Source organism: Callorhinus ursinus, unplaced genomic scaffold (assembly GCF_003265705.2).
Source record: "Callorhinus ursinus isolate GAN/ISIS: 27379988/994484 unplaced genomic scaffold, GSC_fseal_2.0 scaffold49, whole genome shotgun sequence".
NCBI lineage: Eukaryota > Metazoa > Chordata > Mammalia > Carnivora > Otariidae > Callorhinus > Callorhinus ursinus.
The window spans coordinates 1,671,238-1,694,708 of record NW_027397111.1 but is presented as its reverse complement, the minus strand read 5'-3'; the positions used below and the strand labels follow the sequence as shown (position 1 = coordinate 1,694,708).

The following is a 23,471-nucleotide window of genomic DNA, read 5'->3' as shown; positions in this document are numbered from 1 at the left end:
TTTGGATCTTTTTTACTTCTAACCAATTTTGCCTCCTTTCCCACTCTAGACTGTAGCTATTGCTAAAATTAGCATTTTAAAGTGGAATCAATAGAAATACTTTGTAATTGTTGACTATTTTTATATATAACATTTTATAAAATTGAAATTTTTAAAACTTGATGTGATTTTAAGTAAAGTTCTATGTTTTTAATTATAGTAACTACTAAAAAAGTTACAGATTTTTATTCAATGAATTTAAGACATGATTATGTGGTCAATGTAATAACAACAAAGAACAACTTCATCCAGTGTTATATTTATAACCAGAATTTGTCACTAAACTTAGCATTTTCTTTTATATAAACATTGATTTCACTAATTAGATCCAACTGATCTTTTCCCCAACATATCGATTTCTTTTAATTCCAACAGTTAACAGTGATTCTACTGTATCATAATACTTAAGACCTTAATCATATAGTAGTAATTTTTACCAGTAGCTTTTGTTTGAATTTTAATTAAGAAGACCTTGTGTCTCCAAACGCAAGTGGGGATAGGTTTTAATTGCTTGTATGTATATCACACAGACTTCAAAAGAAGTAAAAGATGTTTATGATAGAGTACAAAGGAAAGCTTTGAAATGTTTACATTCATGCATAGTATAATTTTAAAAAATATGGGTATTGCTATTATAATGCATATATATCTATAAAACTAGCTGCGATATGCATTTACTGTTAGTAAAAGGAGTTCATCGGTTCAGAAACAATAACTCACTACTGATTACAACACAACCAAAAGACTACGTGAAATGGGCTAAACATGCTATTCTGGGGGAATGCTAAGTTTTCACCTTAGTAATTGACTATGTGATTGAGAGTGGTAACTTCTCTTTTCTAGATATTGGGGTCCCTACATGGAAAATAAGAGGTTTGATAACATAATATGCAAAGCTTCTTCAGCTCTAATCTTTTGAGATTCTATGATTCTAGATGTTACTCTGAAGTTCTACAATTACAAAGATTTATACAGAAAATAGTGATACTCTACCACATTATTTCATACAAACAGGAAAGTGAAGAATATTACACGTGCTCCCAATCCCTTTCACAAGCTGGCTTCAGAGCAATACAGCATTTGTCTTAGAAATAACAATTTCAAATTTTCAAAACACATGAAATCTCAACATTGATAGATTACTGTTTCAACTCTTTTTCCTACGAGGCAGCAAGAATCACTAGGTATGTGAACTTTGCTGACTTCATTGAAGTTGAAAAGTGGCAGATGATTCGCCTCTAAACACTTCCAGATTTTTTTTTAAGTTCCCTCAGATGAAGACATTGCTATAAGTTTATAAATGGAAATTCAAGAAAAATTCATTTATAAATGAATATGTAAAGTGTACAGTCATAGCTCTTGGCAAACCACTTTAGTCCTTCTGTGATTGCCTACAACCAAAACCACAAGTAACTGTGAATTACTATTCCTAAAAAACAGAGTTTTCTGTAGAAAGGACAATGTATGGAATGAGTACAGAGTACTTAGATATGGTTTAGGCCCTTACTAGAGAAGTGAGCAAACTAGGAAAGAGAATTGGCATTTAAGATAGTAATTTGGGATGCAGAATACTGATTCTATGGGAATGCTGTTAGGTCCATTCTGACCCTTTGGTAATAACAGCACTACTTAAGTTACTTCAAGAATAACCTATACTATTTGATCATCAAAGACCCATCGTGCCCTGAAAAAAATAAAACCATGACTTTTGTGTTCCTGTGCTCTCTTCCAGAGATTTGTATTTGCAATCAAAACTAAAAATGAAAACTGGCTCTCACTGGCACACGGTGGCAATAGCATAATAAATTCACATTTTTAATTCAGGATTTGTGCCAGGCACAACTGTAATATGCTTGTACTATTTGATGCAACACAGTTCCTAATTTTACTTTTCTTAGTAACAACCCTAATGAAGTAATGGGGAGTAATGCTTAAAACCTTGAATAGCAAAGTATGGCAGGAACATTTGGGCTCTAGAACAAACGTCTGAGACATATTAGTTGAATAACTATAATAAGCAATTGTTTCTCAATAGTGGCTTTGAAAAACGTTGGGAATCATTTGTAGAACTTTCTATTTAAAAGCATTTTTCTAATCAACTTTTTTCCTATCAGAAAGAGACTGGCACTTCTCTAAGCGGCAGCGGAGTATACCGACAAGCACATGTACCTGAATCCCTACATGTAAATATTGCAATGATTAATCATAAATGACCAAGGAAGGAAAACACTATTTTCCTTATTTGGTTCATACCACATAATTATTTTTTTGTCTGTCATATCATCTGTGTGTTTGACAAACACAAGCACAAACAGTTTGTGCTAACTCAAACAACCAGCATCACTGTTTCTCTGGCACACTGCCCAGGGAGGCGCCTTCACACCAAGGAGATGCCAGCCACAGCATAGAGGGGCATGTGTGCAAAACAGGGAAGCTGGCTAAGATTCTCTTACATAAACCACAGAAGATTAGGCTTATCCATGGAGGCAGAGGCTGATTCCCTAATGCTCTAGATTTCATTTGGTATGTCACCATTGTATTTAAAAATGTTTCAGAACCATAACTATCCTAGCATCCTCACTTTGTGGTACAACTCAAACATACATACAAATGGGTTATGGACCCTATCAGTAATTCTCTCTTACCTTCTGTCCTTCTACCATATGACTCTCCCCTCTCTCATATTCAGGCAGAGATCAAGGTAAATACTTCTATAGAAAGCAATTGCCTATACCCCTTCCTGCTTTGTGATACTGCTTCACTTACATAAAAAAGGGTACAAGGGAAACTGTTTTGGTTGTTTGTACATTGTGGGAGGGAGGAACAGCCCAGAGTCTATCTTCCCCTTTTCTCCACTGCAGAAGTATAAGATTCTGAGGATTGTGAGAATTACGCTGTATTACATTAAACAGAGGTTTTAGAGGCAGGACTCAAAACCTATCTCCGCAACTCTTCAGTGACCTCACACAAGCCACTTAATTTCTCTCAGTCTCATTTTACTCTTATATAAAATCAATATAATAATATTTTCCTCAATAGATTGTTATAATAAAGATCAAATAAAATAATATAGATGCTTTAGTACTTTGTTTCCTTTATAAACAATAAAGCATCTTACAAAAGTACTTATTACTTCTTGACAGAAAATACCTAGTATTTTAAAGACTAGTCTTATAATTAAGAAAATATTGTAAACACTGGTATTATTTTTGAAGAAACCTTAGGAGGTCATGAAGATAACGTTCCATCAGAGTAGGAATACTCTTTAATATCCTCTACAACAGCTCTATTTAAAATTTTCCACAGTCAAATTTCCAGATGTTATTTTATTAATTCATCCATTCATTCAACAAATATTTCTTGAATACCTAGCATATTTGAGGTACTCTCTCTTAAAGCAATCCAACTGTATCACATCAGATAGCCATTAATTGTTCCTAAGTTCTTTTGTACATTGAGAATAATTTCCCTATTTCCTTAACACCCTAAAACCCAAAACAAATCTTAATCTCTTCTATTCAACAAAGCTTCAACCAACCAACTTATACTAGGCCAAACTTCCCTAGATCTTTAATTACTAGTCATATTAAATGTTCAAGACTCTTCACCATTTCAGCAACTTTTGATAAATCCAAATTTGAAAACAGATCCCTTAAAAATATGGCACCCCAATTAGAACACAATACTTCAGATATAACCAGACCAAGGCAAAATTCTAATAATTTTATGTTATATTTCATTTAAGCTCTTAATAATAAAGTTATCTAGCAATACTTGTAATGACATTAACCTGGCTGGAACATAGCTTTGAGATTACTGCTATTAAATTTATGCCATTTATAGTACTCTATCCTCAATTAGCACTGCAACTGGAAAAAGGCTACTTATGGAAATACGGTGGTGGGTTAGGGATGGGATTTTCTTTTAAAAAATATTAGACAATACCCGGATACAGACCCATTGAAAATCTATGATTCAGTGTTTCTCAAACTTTAGCAATATTCCAACTCCTATTGAAAGGTTTCAGAAATATTGCTTTGCTTCATTTAAACAATAAGATTTTAATTTGAAAGTTGTTTTAAAAAAGATTTTATTTATTTATTTGAGAGAGAGAAAGAGTATACGTGCAGGGGGAAGGAGCAGAGGAAGAGGGACAAGCAGACTGTGTTGAGCACAAAGCCCAACGTTCATGACCCATAACCCCTAGATCATGACCTGAACAGAAATCAAGAGCCAGACACTCAATGGACTGAGCCACCCAGATGCCCCAGCAGGTTTTTTAAAAAGTAGACTCTAAGGAGATTATTAACGTGTTGTTTCTAAATATATGGTAATATTAAGCTCACTGGGTTTAAGATTCATTTTTTATTTTTTACATTTTTTTAAAGATTTAATTTATTTATCTGATAGAGAGAGAGAGAGAGAGCACAAGCAGGGGGAGCAGCAGAGGGAGAAGGAGAAGCAGGCTCCCCGCTGAGCAGAGAGCCCGATGCAGGGCTCCATCCCAGGGTCCTGGGATCATGACCTGAGCCAAAGACAGACACTTAACTGACTGACCAGCCAGGCACCCCTAAGATTCATTTTTAATACTGCTCTTAACCATTCTACTGCCAACATTTTAATTCTCCCTTGGCCAACAAACCCACCATATAGAATTTTTCAATGGTAGTAATAAAAGCTGTTTCCTCCCTTCCCCAGCTTCATTCCACTCCTGAATCCAAAAGATGTAAAGTTAAGAATATATAAATAAATATAAGATCAGGTAGAAAATAATACAAATATTGACTATTTAGAAAATAATGACTATGAGAATTCTAAAAGCTCAAATTTATGGGATGCATAAAGCCATTTCTACAAGTATATTCATGGCGAAAAGTACCTTTATTATTAAAGAAATAATGTTTAAAATGAAGTATTCAATTTAGGAACTTAAAGGGTATCAGAAACAAAAGAAAAAGTATAAGGAAAATAAGCAAAGGAGAGATAATATAGGTAAAAGCAAGATGAAGTAGTTGGCATTCTGAAAAGCAGTAGAATTGAAAAATAAATCTCAAAACTGGATACTTACTGGGGTGTTGGGAGGAGAGATAAACAGAAAAACCACTGGCAAGTAAAATTGAGGAAAAAAAGGGATATAAAACAAATATGCAAAATTTTAAATGGAATATATAACAGCAAATAAAAAACAAAATAAGTGATCTGTACTTTAAATCAATATTAATATATTTGAAAATCTCAGTGAAACATACAATTTTCTAGGAAATGTTTTTCCTAGAAAAACTGACTTAAAGGGAAATAGGCAATGTAAAAAGAAAAAAAAATTACCAAAGAAAACTCTAGGCCTAGATGTTTTATGAGTATATTCTTTCAGAATTTCAAGGAATAAGTAATTCTCATGCTATCTATTCAATACTTTACGTAGCCTAGCTTTCCAATTCAACCATGAACTCTGGTACTAAAAATTAACAAAGATAGTACAAATAAAGAAAAACACAAACTAATCTCATTTGTGATTACAGATGCAAAAATAACAACTGTAATATGAGCAAATACCATTAGTCAGTACATTAAAATAGGACTACACCATGAGTAATCAGGGTTTATTTCATCAGTAAATTTGGAAAAAAAAAACAAGAAGACACGCCATAAGATAAAATGCAATTTTTCATAGAAACTCCTAATAAACTATGACTAGAATTTTTTTTAATAATAAAGAATGTCTTAAATATCTTAATACTTAGTGGTGAAATGTTAAAAACAATTCCATAAATTAAAAACTGCACAAAATACCTGCCATCACGTGTATTACTTAATATCATTCTTGATATTCTAGGCAGTGTAATATGAGAAGGGATAAAAAAAGGGACATATAACTGCCAAAAAAGAGAAAACATATCCGCTGAAATATGACTAGAGCTAATAAGTTCAATAAAGAGGAAAGTTATAAAATGAACCAGCAAAATTCACTAGCATCCCTAAATATGGTAACAAAAAGAAAACTGAGTGAAGAATATCTCATCCACAAGAGCAAGCAAAAATATTAAATATTACAGCAAAAACATCAAAAGAAACACGCAGAATCTATATTTAAAAAACAAATTATTGTTGAGGGACATAAAAGAATAAATGATTTTGAATGAAAAGATTCAATACTATAAAGATGTCAATTCACCCTATAGTTTCATATACATATAACCTTTCAAAAAATTATTTTGGGATTTTAATTGACAATTAAGTTAAAGTAAGCCTAAAATAAACTTTAGAGAAGTATGCAAACACCTTAAAGAAAGTTATGAATTTGGTCTTACAATATTTACTTTTCAAAGATACTATAGTACAATACTAATGAAAGTTTAGATACATCAATAGGCTAGAACCCAAAACTGAGAAATGGTTTCAAATTTGCAATCAGTGTGATAAAAGATGTTTTTTCAAGTCAGAAGAATAAGATGGGTTTTTAATAAATAATACAGAGATATTTGGTTAATGGCTTAAGAAAAAAATTAAGTTTTATCTCTAGTTGAAATTACACATCAAAATATATTCAAGACGAATTAAAGAGTTAAATGAATAAAAATATAGTCAAAGAATTGGAACAAAATATAGCAGAGCTGGGGAAGCCTTTCTAAACAAACCCCCAACATAAAAGAGCATTAAAAGGGAGGGAAAGATTTGACAACAAAAACCATAAAGTAAAAGAAAATGATAAAATGTAACATATATGACAGATAAAGGTTAATACCATTAAAATATACAGTAAGAGTCTTACAAAACCATAAGAACTAGACAAATCCTTTAATAAGAAAAATGGACAAACAACATAAATAGGCAATTCACAAAGGAAGAGACATTTAATACAAATAAATTTATGTCAAATGCTTCATTCTCAATAATAACCAAAGAAAGTTAAATCAGCAGTAGTGTACCCTTTCCCTCTACTAAAACCAGCAAGAAATTTTTAAAGTAACAATACTTGTCATTGAGGGCAAGAGAATACTTGCAGATACCGTTGGTAAGGGCAGCACATTGTACCCTTTCTACTGGGCAGTTTGGCAGTATGAACCCAGACTTTTTAAAAAAGAACACATGCTTTGACCCAGGGATCTCACTTCTTAGGAATACATCCTAAGAAAATAACCACTAATTAATACCGAAAATTATTAAAAAGTTATCCATATTCAAGTTTTTCTTTATAATGACAAATAATAAAAAACTTCAAATGTTGAATAAAAGACTCAGTTAAATTATGAGAACCTCAGTTTATGCAATATTTTCTGTAAGTAAAAATAGCATTTTAGATGACTTAATCACAGAGAAATTGACAATATATCATTAAGTGGGAAGAACAGCTTATAAAAGGATAGTAAAAGGATGATTCTAATTTTAAGGTAAAAAATTTAACAAATACATGTATTAATTAAAATGGAAAGGACAAATAACATAATATAGGTAGAAATAATTAATTAATTTTATTTTGTATTTCTATATTTTTTACACTAAATATGTAATGAGGGAAAAATAATAAGAGGTATGAAAAATGCACAGAGCTTGTGATATAAAATACTGATAACCCACAATAGAATGTATTTCTTGGGGATAGTATTTAAACCATTCTAAAATTTCAGAATAATTATAACTAATTTAGGTGGATAATAACTAACTGGCATGATCTCACCGAGACTAAAAATGCATGTTAAGTTTTAGCAGTGGTTGAATCAACTTAAACTAAATTTCATGTCAGTTCTTATATTATTGGCATGCTTTGTGTATAATACTTATGGTAACAAAATACTAGGTTGTAAAAAGAGACAATTATGTAGAGTAAATCAAAATGAAAATTTTAGTAAGAACCTTACCTCCTATGCTTATAAAACTGAGAGCAGCACACAAATCAAAGTTCACATATCACATAAAGAATCCAGAAAAAAAGTTAAAGAGTTTGAAAAGCCTAATTTTGTATGTGTTTTTGCTTTCAAGATTTAAACATTTTGACCATCTCAGGCTAGTGTAGTTTTCACATTATAAATTCATAATCAGAATGAAACATAAAGAAAGATGGAAAGGGGATCAAGGGGGAGGAGTTAACCCAAAGTATAAAAACTTGATGCGGAATCATAACACAATAAAATGTTAGCTTCCACATAACTAAGAAAAAGCAAGACCCCCATCATTCATGCTGGCAAAAGCTTGCCTATGCACAAACCATTTCTGTTCTCACTGTTGTAAAACCAATGACTTTGGAAAGGATAGAAAACACAGAATGACGTGCAAAGTAGCACACAACATGTTATTGCAGCTGGATAGAGAAATATGTCACTAATGACTTTCTTTCTACCCGTCAGTTATAAGTTAAGTTTTTTTTCACCCAAAATAGCAAATAGCCTTTATGAGTACAGCACAGAAGCAGTGAGATTCAAAATAATATCCAATTTCCACTTAATTTTAATACTATATTAGTTAATGGAATGAGTTATTAATCATTTCCTGGGAAAGAGATGACTTCCTTTTGTCTTCATTTGAATTGAACACAACATCCCTGAACACTAGACAATTTTCTGCAATAAATTAAAAATAACATTTTCACCAAATAGTAATTGCCAGATGTTTATCTTAAATGAGACATTATCCATGACCAATAGAAGGATTCACCTGATGTTGTTTGTAACTTCAGAAAACTAATGTAAATTCCCAAATTGTTAGTGCAAATCAGAGTGAAAAGAGTCTCTCTGTAAGAGACAACTGATAGAATTAGAGACCATGGATTATACTCATGATACCAAAACTAGTAATATAGTACTTCTTCTCCACAAAAGCATCAACAAGAGAGATTTAGGGAAGAAGAAGAACTTCCTGACTGATAAGGAAACTTAATTTTGTAATGGTTCTTAACATGTTTCAAAATAATAGCATCAATCACAAATCTTCAGAACTAAAGATGCTCATCCTCATCAAGATCAGAGGTCATGAAAAGTTAAATCCTATGAAATCTGCTTGAGATTAATCAACCTATGATCCTATGGGTATCTTAATAAAAACAGTGACCACAGTTTAACCTCATGAGTGTTTCTAAGTGCCAGGAATTGTTCTAAAAGCTTTACTTATATTAATCCTCTTAATGAGCCTATGAGGTAGAAACTCTCACTCTCCCATTTTAGATACAAGGAATTTGAAACAGAAAACTTCAGTGACTTGCCCAAAGTCACTCAGCTAGTAAGTGACAGAGCCAGGACTCAAAAAAGGTAACCAAGCCTCAGAATCCACCCATAAACTATTATGTACAATACATTCTATAAACTTGTTTTTATAGGTGCTACCCTTGACCCTTTTTGACCAGAAAAAATTCAAATTAATGATTTGGATTCATAAATTAAGACATTATTATGATTTCAAGAGGAAAGACTAAAATTACCTTTAACTTAATTTGCTCTTCATCTTTTGACATTTGTTTCTTTTTCATACCTTTCTGTTAAGTAAATTAATGAAGCAATTTATCTTATAATTTATATGTTTATAGACTAATAAAAAGAGAAGGAAAAATTTCATTCTCTAAACATTATAAAGAATAAAAGTTCAAGGACACACTATACATTTACCCTCCATATATAAACAAATATTAGAGGTAAGAATTTAATATTAGGGTACAGAGATCAGCAAGCATGTTGTTATACAAAACAACATTCTCTCCACGGACATGTTTGATATTTCATATAGTGTACCTTTAATTTCTCCAAGAAGTTCACTGGTATTTAGTCTTTCCATTTTTTCCTTCCAATCTTTTGAAAGTAGTTTTTCCATGCAGGAGGAATCTATTAGAGTAAAAAAAAATAAGTATTAAAAATATTACATATGTATTTTTTAAGTATTAAAATATTACAAATCCAAAAAAGCCAGATTATGGAGAAACTCTCTCATTTAAAAATGATCAAAGCTATTTTTCATTGTTGTTTTAACCCTAGGATACAGACAATTATATTACCATATCTATCACAAAATACCACAACTAAATTTATTTTTACCAGAAGATTATTTGAACTATTCCCAGGAAAAAAGATAATGCTTAATAATTTTATCTTGGTATTATAAATATAATTCTATTAATATTCAGTCACATTTATCATTTCTTAGACTGACAGGACAGAAAAGGGGGCTCTTTCCTATGATAGGTTTAAGCTTAGATGTTGTTCCTTTTAATCCAGGTGGTTTTTTTTTAAGTCTAAGCAAAATGCATGTGCTCTTCAAGGAAGAATGACAAATCTTCAAGGGAGAAGAAACCAAAGTGTAAACACTTAGTCATTAAAAAAAGAAATAATATATGGCAATTTTTGTAAAATACCCATTTAGAGAAAAATTCAAAGAAAATAAAGTCAAGATGTTCTCCATCCCTCAGTAATAAAAACTGAAAGTTTTCTCTTATATAGAAAGGGATATATAGTCTTATAAAGGAAATACTAAGTTAACACTACTTGCCCTATTGCATATCTAAGTAACATACTAACTTATAGAGAGTAATTATAGTTGTTTCTATAAAGATTCACAAAGATTACAGAAATTTAAATTTTAGAATGTCCTAATAATTAGCAAATTTTTTTCAATGAGTTATTTTTTTGTCTCTATTCAGATGGGTTTGCAACTAGAGCTACTGCTTACAACTATTTATATATATCTGTTAAGCTTCAAATCTTAACAAATAGGCCATGCTTCCAAAAGGGAATGCAGATTTAAATACTAAATCCTCGGTGCAAAGCATACTCCCATTAAACTTTAACATTCCAAGTGTCAAAATTCTGATAACTTCTTTTTAAAATTATATTTAAAATAGTTACTCCAATTCCAAATGCCTTTCTTCTCCCATGTCAGTACCTATCTCTTTAGCATTTTCCCTTTCATTTTTTTTCTCCAACTTCTAAATCCTCCTTGAATTTTTCAGAATGACATTAAGGTCAAGATGGATCTCAAGGGTTTTAGAAACTAGATAAGCTTTAGAAAAAGACAGTACGCCCTAGGTAAGAGATGAGAAGACCATTGCATCGTTAGAAAGTATTGGTGAAAACAATTAACATTTGTCCATGACATGATCAATCAATCAAGGAATGGATGGAATCCAGATCAGTGCGTCGTGAAATGGCTGACGAAGAACACCAACCATACTAGCTCACTATCACAGAAGCTAAAGTTCTTTCTAAATAGAAGTCAGCTTGATTCTATTAAGTGAAATCTCACTGCCTGTTCCCTTCCTTCTTCCCTCTATCTTTCCCTCCTCCTTTTCTTCTATTCTTTCCTATTAATTATTTTTTTAGGCTTCAACAAGTGATCTACTACCATAATTAAAAACTGGATACCGAGTGATCTTCCAAAAGAACCTATGTGCATATGCATATATCAGTTTGCATTTAATTTCCAAAATGGTCTCTTGCTACTTTTATTTTAAATTCAAAAACAAGGTATATACTTTGTTCTATACATATTTTGCTTTTATGCTAAAGTAATAAAAATGATAAGACTAAATTTGGGAGTTAAGTAAATCCTCAAAGCCATGCCTAACAGAGATTAGTTTTTCCCAAATCAGGTTTCAATTTCTAAGAGAGATCGATATAACAGCAGATCATGGATAAGAATAATCAACAAAATGTCTTCAAGTTCCTATCCTACCCAGTTTTGTTAGTGCTTTTTCTTTTAACCCTTTCATACATGTTGTAACATTGCATTAAACTGATAATCACTGATACAAATGCTAAAGCATAATTTGTTTGGTTCAAATTTGAGTTGAGAGCATATATTATAATAGTAAAAGACAAAAGCCCAATTTACTAGTAATGATCACAAATTCAGAGCAAGTTCATAAACTAGGATTATATACACACTAAATGTAAAACAGGCTAAAATATGTCTCTCATTTCTATAAATAGACCTGAAATCTTTCAGAGCTCCAGGAAAAGAATGCTGAAGCTTCATGGGAGAAAAATAGAACTGTATGGACAACAGGAACACACACTTCAAACATAAATCAGACCATGTGTACACAGCTTCACATAAAAGCTACTCATTAATAAAATGGTTAATTACATCAAAGCATTTCACATTCCTATTAAAAAATTAATCCTCACCATAATGCTAAGTTAATCTAGTTAATATGAGTTCCCATTTCGGTAGAAGAAACTGAGGGGAAGAAAAATAAAGCAGGCTTTCCTTGTCTATATTTACAACTCATGAAAATATTTAATAACAATCACTGATTGCCTTTAACTACAGGACAATAGAAGTCACTGCATACAGCCTTACGAATTTAATCTCCATTCTAAGAGATTCCAGGAAGATTCAAAACTCAGGAAGTCTCTTGAAAAACTCTCAGCTTTCTCACCTAATTATCTGACTGCCAAACCTCAAAGGGCATGCCACAATTAGTGTTAAGCATGCTCCATACTATAATGTGAAACAAGTAAGATGAGGGGAAAAAGGCCAGAAGGTACAGATTGTTAACAAGTACCACACAGGTGAAGGACACTATTGCCGCCGCCGACAGGTTTCTGACTTGGAATGAGGAAATATGTAAGAGATAAAGTTGTAAATGAAAATTTGTATTTTCAGATTTCCCACTCAACAATATCCAGCTAAGGGTGCAAATTAAAAGCAAGTATTCATCCTCTGTGTGGCACATCCCTCAACTACATTAACAGGACACTAGTGTACAGAGGTAACTGATCAGATCAGACTTTACCCCGTTCTGATCACGCACAAATGCAAAAACCAAAGAGGTCAGAATAAGGTAAGAAGCCCAGTTTGTATTATGTACATGGGACTGAGTAGTCACAGAGGATTCCAAATGGAATAAAAGGACTGAACATCACTCAGATATTCTTGGATTATTTTATATAGAAAAATATGTTTTAGACAATTGACTTGAAAACAACTAATATACTTACAGTAGTTCTGCGTTCTCAAAACATGAAACGATATATACATATTTTACTCTCTGAGTTTGATTATTCAAATTTTAGTATTTTGACTGAGTTGTCTTCAGCTAAAAAAATAGGAGAGGAACTACATACTTTTTCGAAATTAAGTGAAAGAACCACAACATTCCGAGATTTAAAAAAAAAGTCACCATGATATGTACACATTAAAAAGAATGTAAGCCATTATATTTCAGCATAAAAGTGGAAAATGCCAATTTTAATTCATCTTACTTTGAAAGAATTAGTGTCCCTAAACTAATACATATTCAGTGAAATGCAGGACTTTCTTACATTTATCTTGTCTAATTTTTGTAAATAATGTGATCAAAACAAGACTCAAAAATCAAGAGCTGGACTTCAATTCTTGCTTGTATTTTAATCAAGGATGTAAAAGGTTTTGACATGTTAAAATTAATTCTTAGCCACATAGTTTTTGGTTTTTCTCTTTTCCTTTGCAATTTAAGTTTTTCAAGAAACGTTTTCTTTTTTCTTTTTTTTTAAGATTTTATTTATTTATTTATTTGAGAGAGAGAAAGAGAGAAACAGCATGACAGGGGAGAGGGTCAGAGGGAGAAGCAGGCTCCCTGATGAGCAGGGAGCCCAATGTGGGACTCGATCCCAGGACTCTGGGATCATGACCTGAGCCAAAGGCAGTCGTTTAACCAACTGAACCACCCAGGCGCCCCAAGAAACGTTTTCTAAAGAAAAAAGTAAAAACACAATTCAGAGATAATTTTTAATAAATATCCTGCATAATGGATTGCAAAGCAATGTTTCTGCTTCCTAAGTATCTACGTTTCAGGCCAGGTGAGTCAAGAATGTTTTATCATGCTAACAATTTCACCGTACAAGAGAAGTTTGAAACGAGAGTTATTTATTTCCTAACATGTATGATAATATTTTAGGAACAATTTTAAATTATTCCTAGTTAAAGCCACCGCAGTATTAACTCCTATTCTGCACAAAGTGAAGTTATTTAAAATGTGTCAGATAGTAAATAAATAAATCATTGATAAAACTAAAGCATGGGGGAATAGGAAAGAATAACGGGAAATATTTTTGGACACAGGTACTTTAAAATAATTCACCTGTGAATAAACACTATTCCTTTTGCCTCAAAGTGATAAAGTTATAAATGCTAAAACATTAGAAACATGACATGAAAAATACCTTTAAAATATTTTAGGAGGAAAAACAATGACTGCTGCCCCAGTATGTAGATTTCCTCCTGCTTTATTAACTCTTAATTTTAAGAGAATATTAAATCAATTCCTTTTATTTTTACCATAAGAATCATACATTTCAAATGTAATAAATTTTCTATGTATTCAAGAACAATGATAACTTATCAAAAGTACCTTGACCTTGGTTTACAACTAGTTCTGACTCTATATGTATTTATACTCCTGCTGCTCATCCATCCCACATTTTTCATTAGGAAACAGAGACACACATGCCAGTTACTGTACATTTTTCCACAGTGACAAGTGCTCCACAATACAGTGGGATAAAATTGGAGCTTGGAGAGCTTGAAGAGCACTCTTAAATTTTAATTAAAACCCTCCAAGCTCACTAAAAATAATTAGACACTAAAATGTGCCAGTTTTATTTTGAAGTCACTATAACGTACAAAGCACACTCCCTGACGACTGCTCGTGCTGTCCCTCTCTCTCTCTCTCTCTCTCCCCCTCTCTCCAATGAAACAACTGATCTTCCAAAAACGAATAAGGGGGTATAAATAGAGGCTGTTTCAGGCCTGCTCTTCATGCTGGGAAGCTGGCAGAAAAGACTGCAGAATGGGTTTTTCAGACTGCACCAAATGAACCTAGAATAACTTGCCTAACAGAGTTCGTATCACTGACAAACTCTGGATAAAATTCAGTCTGCAAGAAACACGAGTTATATCACTGATCTTTTTTGATCCAAAAGCCAAACCTTTAACCTCTTAAATGTTTTTGCTATCTTAAAATATCTCATACAATGCTATATTCCATCCTATTTTTAGCCAAGCAGCAAGAGAAAGCATGCCTTTCCCATACAGCAGGGCAATGATAGAAACATCAACACAGATGCTCTGCCAGGAAGAGCTGGGCTTCTCAAGCACTTGATCATTAAGGAATGCACCAACTGTTTTGGATAATCTCGTGCCAGCTCCCCTTTTGCTCCGCACTCCCCTCTGGGAGTGGCCAATCTTGTCCTGGTCCTAATTTTTCATTTTCCTCCTCCATCACACCCCCACCATCCCAGAAAATATGAGAAATGGCATTTATGCCTAGCCATGAAAAAGCAGGCTCACTTCCCCAAACAGACCAAAACTTTCAAACAATTAACCCTCCCCTCTTCTTTCAGATAAATTACTAAGTATAAAATGCAATCTGTTTCCTTTGTTTATTCAATATGAACAATTTGTAAATGACTCAAGGATAAAATTCAGAAAATGTTGTGCTAAATTAGAACCATTATAAACATGCTAATGACTCAATGCTTGAGTAAAACATGCATGATCGGTGTGAAGAAACAGATTTAGTTCCTGTGAAATTCTGTTGGGCTGCCTTAAAATGATTTGGTCATTAAATCAGATATTTTTCCTTCCAGGAAAAAAATGTTAATTCCACAGCCACTTTACTAGATAATATGCTGTGAGTGTGTATGCATGTGTGTGCGTGTGTGTGTGTGTGTGTGTGTGTCAAAGGGAGCTTTGGAAATGTCATTAGAACTGTTAGATGCAAGATTTTGGCATATTCATAAGGGAGAAAAAGATCCTGGCAGAAATACACATACAGACATCATCGCATTAGGTACAATATTCTCTCTTTGCACTGTTTTTATCTACCAAAGTCTTTGATAATTTTTTATGGGAATCCCATAAAATTGGCACTTAACATACATTCATGGAAGTCACATTGTTCTATGCAGATAAGAGGTATATGTTTCATCTGCTTTCCAAGGTTGCTTAGCACCTAGAAAAGTATCAGAGGGATCATTCAAAACCAAATTTCTCGCCCCTACCCATCAAAGTACAACTACTACCAAGGCCAATACAGAAAAAGAGGGAAACATCCAGCAGGCGATTCAGAGGCTCCCAGCCTACTGCTGTCGCTGAAAGAGACTTCAGTGGTCCTTAAGACCAACACCCTCGTTTCAGAAATGAGAAAACAGAGTCAAGACAAGGAAGTCATTTGGCTTACCCAAGGTCAAACAGTTGATAACAGAGCCCTGACTCCAGTTCCGCACTGGTTCTACTGAAATGACTATTTAAATCATATTTGAACCTCAGTTTTATAGTCTCTATACCACAGCATCAATTGTAGAAAATGAATAATTACATCTCTTATTGTTTCAGGCATAGAGTGAAGCACTCTAGTTCCTTGGAGACGGGCACTAAAAATTCAAGGTACTGCAGTGAAAAGTCAATAATTTTCAACAGCCAGTTCTCCCAACACACTCCATTATGTCGGTCCTTCCATTCCCTCACATTGCCTTTTCCTTAATGCCTTACCTTGGTTTGAACTAAGAGTTTCCCTTTTCCAAATATCCTCCACTAAGGAATAGTTAAGATGCTGCATAAAAATACTACTGAATCCCTTATTAGGTTTTATCTTCATGTACAAGAAGTAAATGTGCAGCCTGAGACCTTGGTTTTTCACGGTAGCTCATTGCCCACGACACCTTCAAATTTACTACAGTTTTAATGAGTAAAAATGTTCCATTAGAAACTATGGCTGTCCATATTAATAAAATTATTACTCATCATGACCTCCTCTCATGACCCTCCCTACATTCTGCTGCTCCATTGCCAAAGGCTAAGGTATTCAAACCATAGAACACGGGGCACTGTTCTTTGGGTTCTACAAATATTTCATTTTTTCAGTACATGTTTAACTGCTTTTTAGAAACTGTATTAGACTGTGGAAACAATAACTTCGGTGTCCTGTATCCCTTTTTTTTTTTTTTTTTGGTTTCTTGCGGGAAATGTTTCTGAATACCACCATGGTCCTGATGGAGTAGCCCATCACAGAGCTCTACCGCCTGCCTCCTACTGTTCCCCCTAGCGACACGGACAGTAATTTGACCCAATCAGAATTCTCTGCTGGAACTATGTGGAAAGGCTCTCTTAAGCTCAGGTTGGAAACTATGAGCATGTAGCCCTGGGATTGTCATGCCCATCTTCTCTGGCACATGGAGAGAGCCCACGTGAATGAAGAGTGAGTGAAACCAAAAATACAAAGAAAAACAGACAGGAGAGAAGATAAGATAAGCAAACAAACAAAAAAATCTTTACATCATACAAGCATACTTACATCTAAAAAAGCAAAAGCCAAACTCTGCTCCTGAGCTTCTTGGTAATGTAAGCCGATAGAGTCCTATTTTTGCTTGTTTGAGCTGGGTTTCTGCCCATTGCAACTTAAAAAAAATAAATCTAAACAATATGAAAACCATAATAAAAACTGTCATATCTGTTATATCCCAAATGGTAACACACTGGAAACCACCAACACATTAACTTGTACTACCAGGTTAAAACATTTATTATGCAAATCTTGAAATAAACCTCTACTTTCCTGAAAGAAATGTAACAACTTTAAACTCAGTTTAACTGGCTCAGTCGGTTAAGCGTCTAACTCTTGCTTTCGGCTCAGGTCATGATCTCAGGGTCCTGAGATCAAGCCCCTTCTCGGGCTCTGTGCTCAGCAGGGAGTCTGCTTGAGGATTTTTCTCTCTCCCCCTCTGCCCATCCCCCACCTCTCTATATTAATTAACTAATTGATTAAAATGTTATAGGACTGCTATTTACAATTATTTAGCTATCTAAATTAGGATTTTCTAAACATGGTGCAACCAGAAGAAAATACAGCAGAAATAAAGTGGAAGCTGGGGCTCATTAAAAACAAAACAAAACCAAAACCAAAAAAAAAAAAACAACAAAAACCTCCTATCTAAAATTAGCAAGCCCCAATTTCAGTTTTGTGTTCATCAAAACAGCTTCATTGTTCTGGTTAATTGACTTTATATTTAATGTTAAACAATGAAATTACAAAATAAGTTTTTTCTGATGAAATATCCCTTCTTATCTGTTTTATTTCTTTATAGGCAATTCATAAAAATAAATTTAAAATAAGGTTATACTTCTTAAACTGGTTTTAAGTACCCTCCATAATCTGGGCCTAGTGATTCACCTCCTATTATTCTTCCTACATGAAACTTTTCATTCTGTTCAAATGAGTACACTAAAATATGTCACTCTTTTGTACAAAACTTGTGCTTTTTCACTTTACCTTTGCTCATGACATCATCCTGATCTGAATGTCTCCCCAGTTCTTGATGCTTTCTAAAAAACTTCCTATTCTGCAGGGCCTACTTTATTAAATGCCACCTCCTCAATTATGCCTTGGAAATTCACATCCTCCAAAAAGCAAAATAAACTTGTTGAGCATATATCATCTGTCAGGCACTGTGCTTTTTATATTCTTTTCATGGATCAACTCATTACATCCGAACTTCACAACTCTTTTCTACATCTATCACTGCTGTTACTTATCAATTTTACCACCATATGATTAAGTATACGATCAAGTTCATACTGCATTACCCTAACTAAATATTAAGTTCCTTGATGGTCAAGAAATGTTTCTGTTACCACTTTGTATTCTTCCATAATACTTAACCCAGAGCTCGGCACATAGTAAGTACTAAAATAAATTCCTTAATATACTTAAAAAAAATCACTTTTTTGTGTATGTCAAGCAACAACAGAACTATTTTCCTTTTTAAAATTAATCATATTGATGTATAATTTAACATACACATATAACAAGTGCACTCACTTTAAATGTAAATTCTATGAATTTCATCTAATTATACATTCATGTACCTGTCACCCCAAAGAAGATAATAGTTATCTTGTGTTATCTTTCAATGATCCATAATCCTAGCCCTGAGCAACCACTGAACTGATTTCTATTATTACAGAATAGTTTTGCCTACTCTTGAATTTCATAAAAAACAGTATGAAAGTATACAGTAGGTACTTTTTCGAATACAAATTAAAATTTTTGAGATTCAATCACGTTGCAACATGTGTTAACAATTTGGTCCTTTTTGTTAATGGGTAGATTTCCATTGTATAAACACACTTGTTTATCCGTTTATCTGTTTATGGACATGAGGGTTTTTCCCACTTTTGAGCTATTAGAAGTAAGGCTAATAGAAAAACTCATTCATAATCTTTTTATTAATGTCTTTTTTTCCCTCTAAAAATGGAATTTCTTCTAAAAGCAGGGCTGTTTTGTGCCTGAATTTATTTTTTTTAAGATTTTATTTATGTATTTAATTTAGAGAAAGAGAGAATGAGCAGGGGGAGGAGCAGAGGCTGAGGGAGAGGGAGGGGGAAAGAATCTCAAGCAGACTCTGCACTGAGCACTGGACCCATTGGGGGGCTAGATCTCCAACCGAGAGATCATGACCTGAGCAAAACCAAGAGTCAGAGGCTTAACTAACTGGGCTACCCAAGAGCCCCTGTGCCTGACTTTATAAGAAACTGTCAAAAAATTTTCCAAAGTGATTACATAACTTTACACTTCCACCAACGAAGTATGAGATTTCTAGTTGCTTTATTTTCTCATTAACACTTCTTAGTATGTTAATTGTAGTCATTCTAGTTTTGCCTTAGTGAGTTTTAAGATTAATTTATATATTTAAACATATTTTATAAACTACACATTTATATGTTATATATATGTATATTTACATATACATATTATAAACATATAGTTGAGTTATTTATGTAAATATTTTGTCAGATAGATGTATTGTAAATATTTTTATCTGGTCTGCAGTATGCCTTTTTATTTTCACAAGGTGTATTTTGAGGAGCAATAGTCATTTACTTTGATGCTATCCAATTACTAAGTTTTTCTTTATGAGCAGTGTTTGCTTGGTACCATCTAAAGAATTTTTGCCTCCACCGAGATCACAAAGTTATTCTCCTGTGTTTTCTTCTAAAATCCATTTTGACTTATTCTGTGGTGTAGGTCTATTTCTAGATTCTTTGTTCTGTTTTATAGATCAGTTCATTATCCTTACACCATACCAAACTGTTTTGATTATTGTAGCTTTATAGTAAGTCTTGAAATCACAATAGAACAAGTCCTCCAAATTTGTTCTTCTATTTGAAATTTATTTTGGCTCTCTTAGGTTCTTTGCATTTCCATATAAATTTTAGAATCGGGTTGTCTGTCCAAAAAAAAAAAAAAAGACCTTGGATTTTTATTGTATTTATCTTGAGTCAATTTTAATCCTGTATTACTTTTAACATATTTAGGGGCACCTGAGTGGCTCAGTCAGTTGAATATCCGACTATTTATTTCAGCTCAGGTCATGATCTCAGGGTCCTGGGATCAAGCCACACAAGGTCAGTCTCCGTACTCAGTGGGGAGTCTGCTAGGGGGATGGGTTAGCCTGGTGATGGGTATTAAAGAGGGCACATTTTGCATGGAGCACTGGGTGTTATATGCAAACAATGAATTATGGAATGCTACATTAAAAATGTAGTGTATGTATGTACATATGTAATGTATACAAATACAATACAAATGTAATGATGTAATGTATGGTGATTAACATAACATAATAATAAAAAAATAAAAGATTCTCTTTCTCCCTGTCCCTGCCCATCCTCCTGCCCCCCATCTCTTTCTCTAAAATAAATAATCTTAAAAAAAATAGTATCTTGGGGCGCCTAGGTGGCTCAGTTGGTTAAGCAACTGCCTTCGGCTCAGGTCATGATCCTGGAGTCCCGGGATCGAGTCCCGCATCGGGCTCCCTGCTCAACAGGGGGTCTGCCTCTCCCTCTGACCCTCTTCCCTCTAGTGCTCTCTCTATCTCATTCTCTCTCTCAAATAAATAAATAAAATCTTTAAAAAAAATAGTATCTTCAAAACTATGACATTTCTCTTAAAGTACTGTTTTAGCTTCATCCCACATATTTTGGTAGGTTTGTTTTCATTATCTATCATTCAGTTTAATATATTTTATAATTTTCCTTGTTCTTTCTTCTTTGGTATATGGCTTATTTAAAGTATGTGGTTTAATTGCCAAATATTTGGGAATTTCTAAAATTTCCTTTTGTTATCTACTTGTAATTTATTCCATTGTGGTCAGAGAATATACCCTACATAATTTTAATCTTTTTGTATTTATTTTGACTTGGTTTATGGCCCAACATATGTTTTATCTGTGAGATATTCCATATTCATTTGAAAAGAATAATTATTCTGCAGTTTTTTACTATAGTGCTCTATCACTGTCAATTAGCCTAAGTTGATTGATAGGGTTGTTCAGGTCTTTGGATTTTTGTTTGTTTGTTTGTTTTCCCCTTCAAATTCTGAAAGATGATTATTGAAATCTCCAACAACAATTGCATTATATATCTCTTTGTTTTTTCCTTCCAGTTCTGTCAACTTTTGCTTCATGTATTTTGAACCTCTTTATATTTAGGAATTTTATGTCTCCTTGATGAATTGACTCTTTAAGCATTATGAAATATTTTTCTTTATCTCTGTAACATTTCTTTTTCTGAAGTCTACTCTTATATTATTATAGCTACTTCAGCTTTCTTACCACCAGTGTTTATATAGTGTATCTTTGCCCACCCTTCTACTTTTAACCTATTTACATCTTTGTATTTACTGTATTTCTTATAGTCAGTATATTAGTTAAATCTTTTTAAATACAATCTGATAATCTCTACCTTGCAAAATTATTACAATCAGTCCATTTACATTTAATACAATTATTCTTAATAGAGGTTAAGTCTACCATCTTGCTATGTTTTCTGTAATTTTTATCTATATTTTGTTCCTTTTGTCTTCTTTTCCTGACTTTTAATTAATTTATTTTTTTTAGAATTTCATTTATCTTCTCTATTGATTTATTACCTAACTTTTTTTTCATTATTTTAATGGCTAATCAAAGATTTTCAATATATGGGGCACCTGGGTGGCTCAGTCAGTAGAGCAGGCAACTCTTGATCTCGGGGTTGTAAATTCAAGCCCCATGTTGGATGTGGAGATTACTTAAAAATAAAATCTTAAAAAAATATATTTGCAAAAGTTTTCCAATATATATCCTTACTTGGAACAATCTATGAACAAATTATATACTACTTCAAATACAATGTAAGAAACTTAAAACTGCCCCCCATCTTTTGTGTTATTGTTGTCATACATATTACTTTTATGTTATAAACTCCATAACACATTGTTATTGGTTTTGGAATAAAGTCGATTATAACTTAATTATTAGAATTACAAATGTCTTTTATCTTTGCCTTCAGATATACCATTTCCAGTACTCCTCATTTCTTTTTTAAAATCTAAATTTCCATTTTCCTTCAGCCTGACAAAATTGCTTTAAATGTTTCTGTGGTGAAAATCTACTGGCAGTTAATTTCCTGAACTTTTGTTTGTCTGCAATATCTTTATTTCATCTAAATTTTTTAAGAATATCTTTGCTAAATAATGAATTCTAGATTAAAATTTTTTTCTTCCTTTAGGACTCTAAAAGATGTCATTGTAATATTTCTGACTTGTATTTTTTCTGATGTGAAGTCAGGGATACTCTCTTTGTACCGCTATAAACAATGTGTCTTTGGTCATTTTTAAGATTCTCTTTTGTTAGTTTTTAGCAATTTGATTTTGGTGTGCTTTGATATACATTTTTCTTTGTCTTTATCCTCGAATCTGGACGTTTATATTTTTTGACAAATTTGGAATTTTTTCAGCCATTATTTTTTCAAATACACAAACACACACACACACACACTTTTTGGGGGGGTGTCTATCACCCTTAAGTACTCTGATTGCACATATGGTACATCATTATTTCTCATAAGCTATGAGGCTTTGTTCATTTTTTTTTTCTCCCTCTGCTTGTTTGGATGGCTTTGATTGCCCTGTCTTTAGTGTCACTTATCTTTTCATCCACAGTTAATTGTTTGCATTTACATTTATGAGGTATTTATTTTTAAATCTCAGACACTATATTTTTCACTTCTTGAATTTCTATATGCTCTTTTTTATTGTTTCCATTTCTCTTTATTATGTTCATATTTTCCTTTAAATCCTTGAATATATTTATAATAGCTATTTAATTTTTTATCAAAGTATAATTAACATACAGTGTCATTTTCAGATGTATAATGATTCGACAATTCTATATATTTCTCAGTGCTCATCAAGATAAGTGTATTCTTAATCCCCTTTATCCCTTCCCTTACCTACCTTCCTTCTGACAATCAGCAGATGTTCTCTGTATTCCACAGTTGACTTTTTTGCTTGTCTCTTTGTTTGTTTGTTTTGTTTCCTAAATTCCACATGAGTGAAATCATATGGTATTTGTCTTTCTCTGACTGACTTATTTCACTTAACATTATGCCCTCTAGGTCCATCCATGTTGTTGCAAATGGCAGTATCTCATTCA

The 23,471-nt window shown here is 32.8% G+C and overlaps 1 protein-coding gene across 9 annotated transcripts in view; it reads right to left on the bottom strand.

The window, feature by feature from the left end:
- The window catches only part of SOX6 (SRY-box transcription factor 6), a 372,105-nt gene that overhangs the window by 238,214 nt on the left and 110,420 nt on the right, over nucleotides 1-23,471 (bottom strand). For all 9 annotated transcript variants that reach the window (XM_073882851.1, XM_025848518.2, XM_073882852.1 and 6 more), the window contains exon 4: nucleotides 9,756-9,845. In XM_073882851.1, the coding sequence (XP_073738952.1) occupies nucleotides 9,756-9,845 (90 nt within the window). The remainder of the gene's footprint in view (nucleotides 1-9,755; nucleotides 9,846-23,471) is intronic.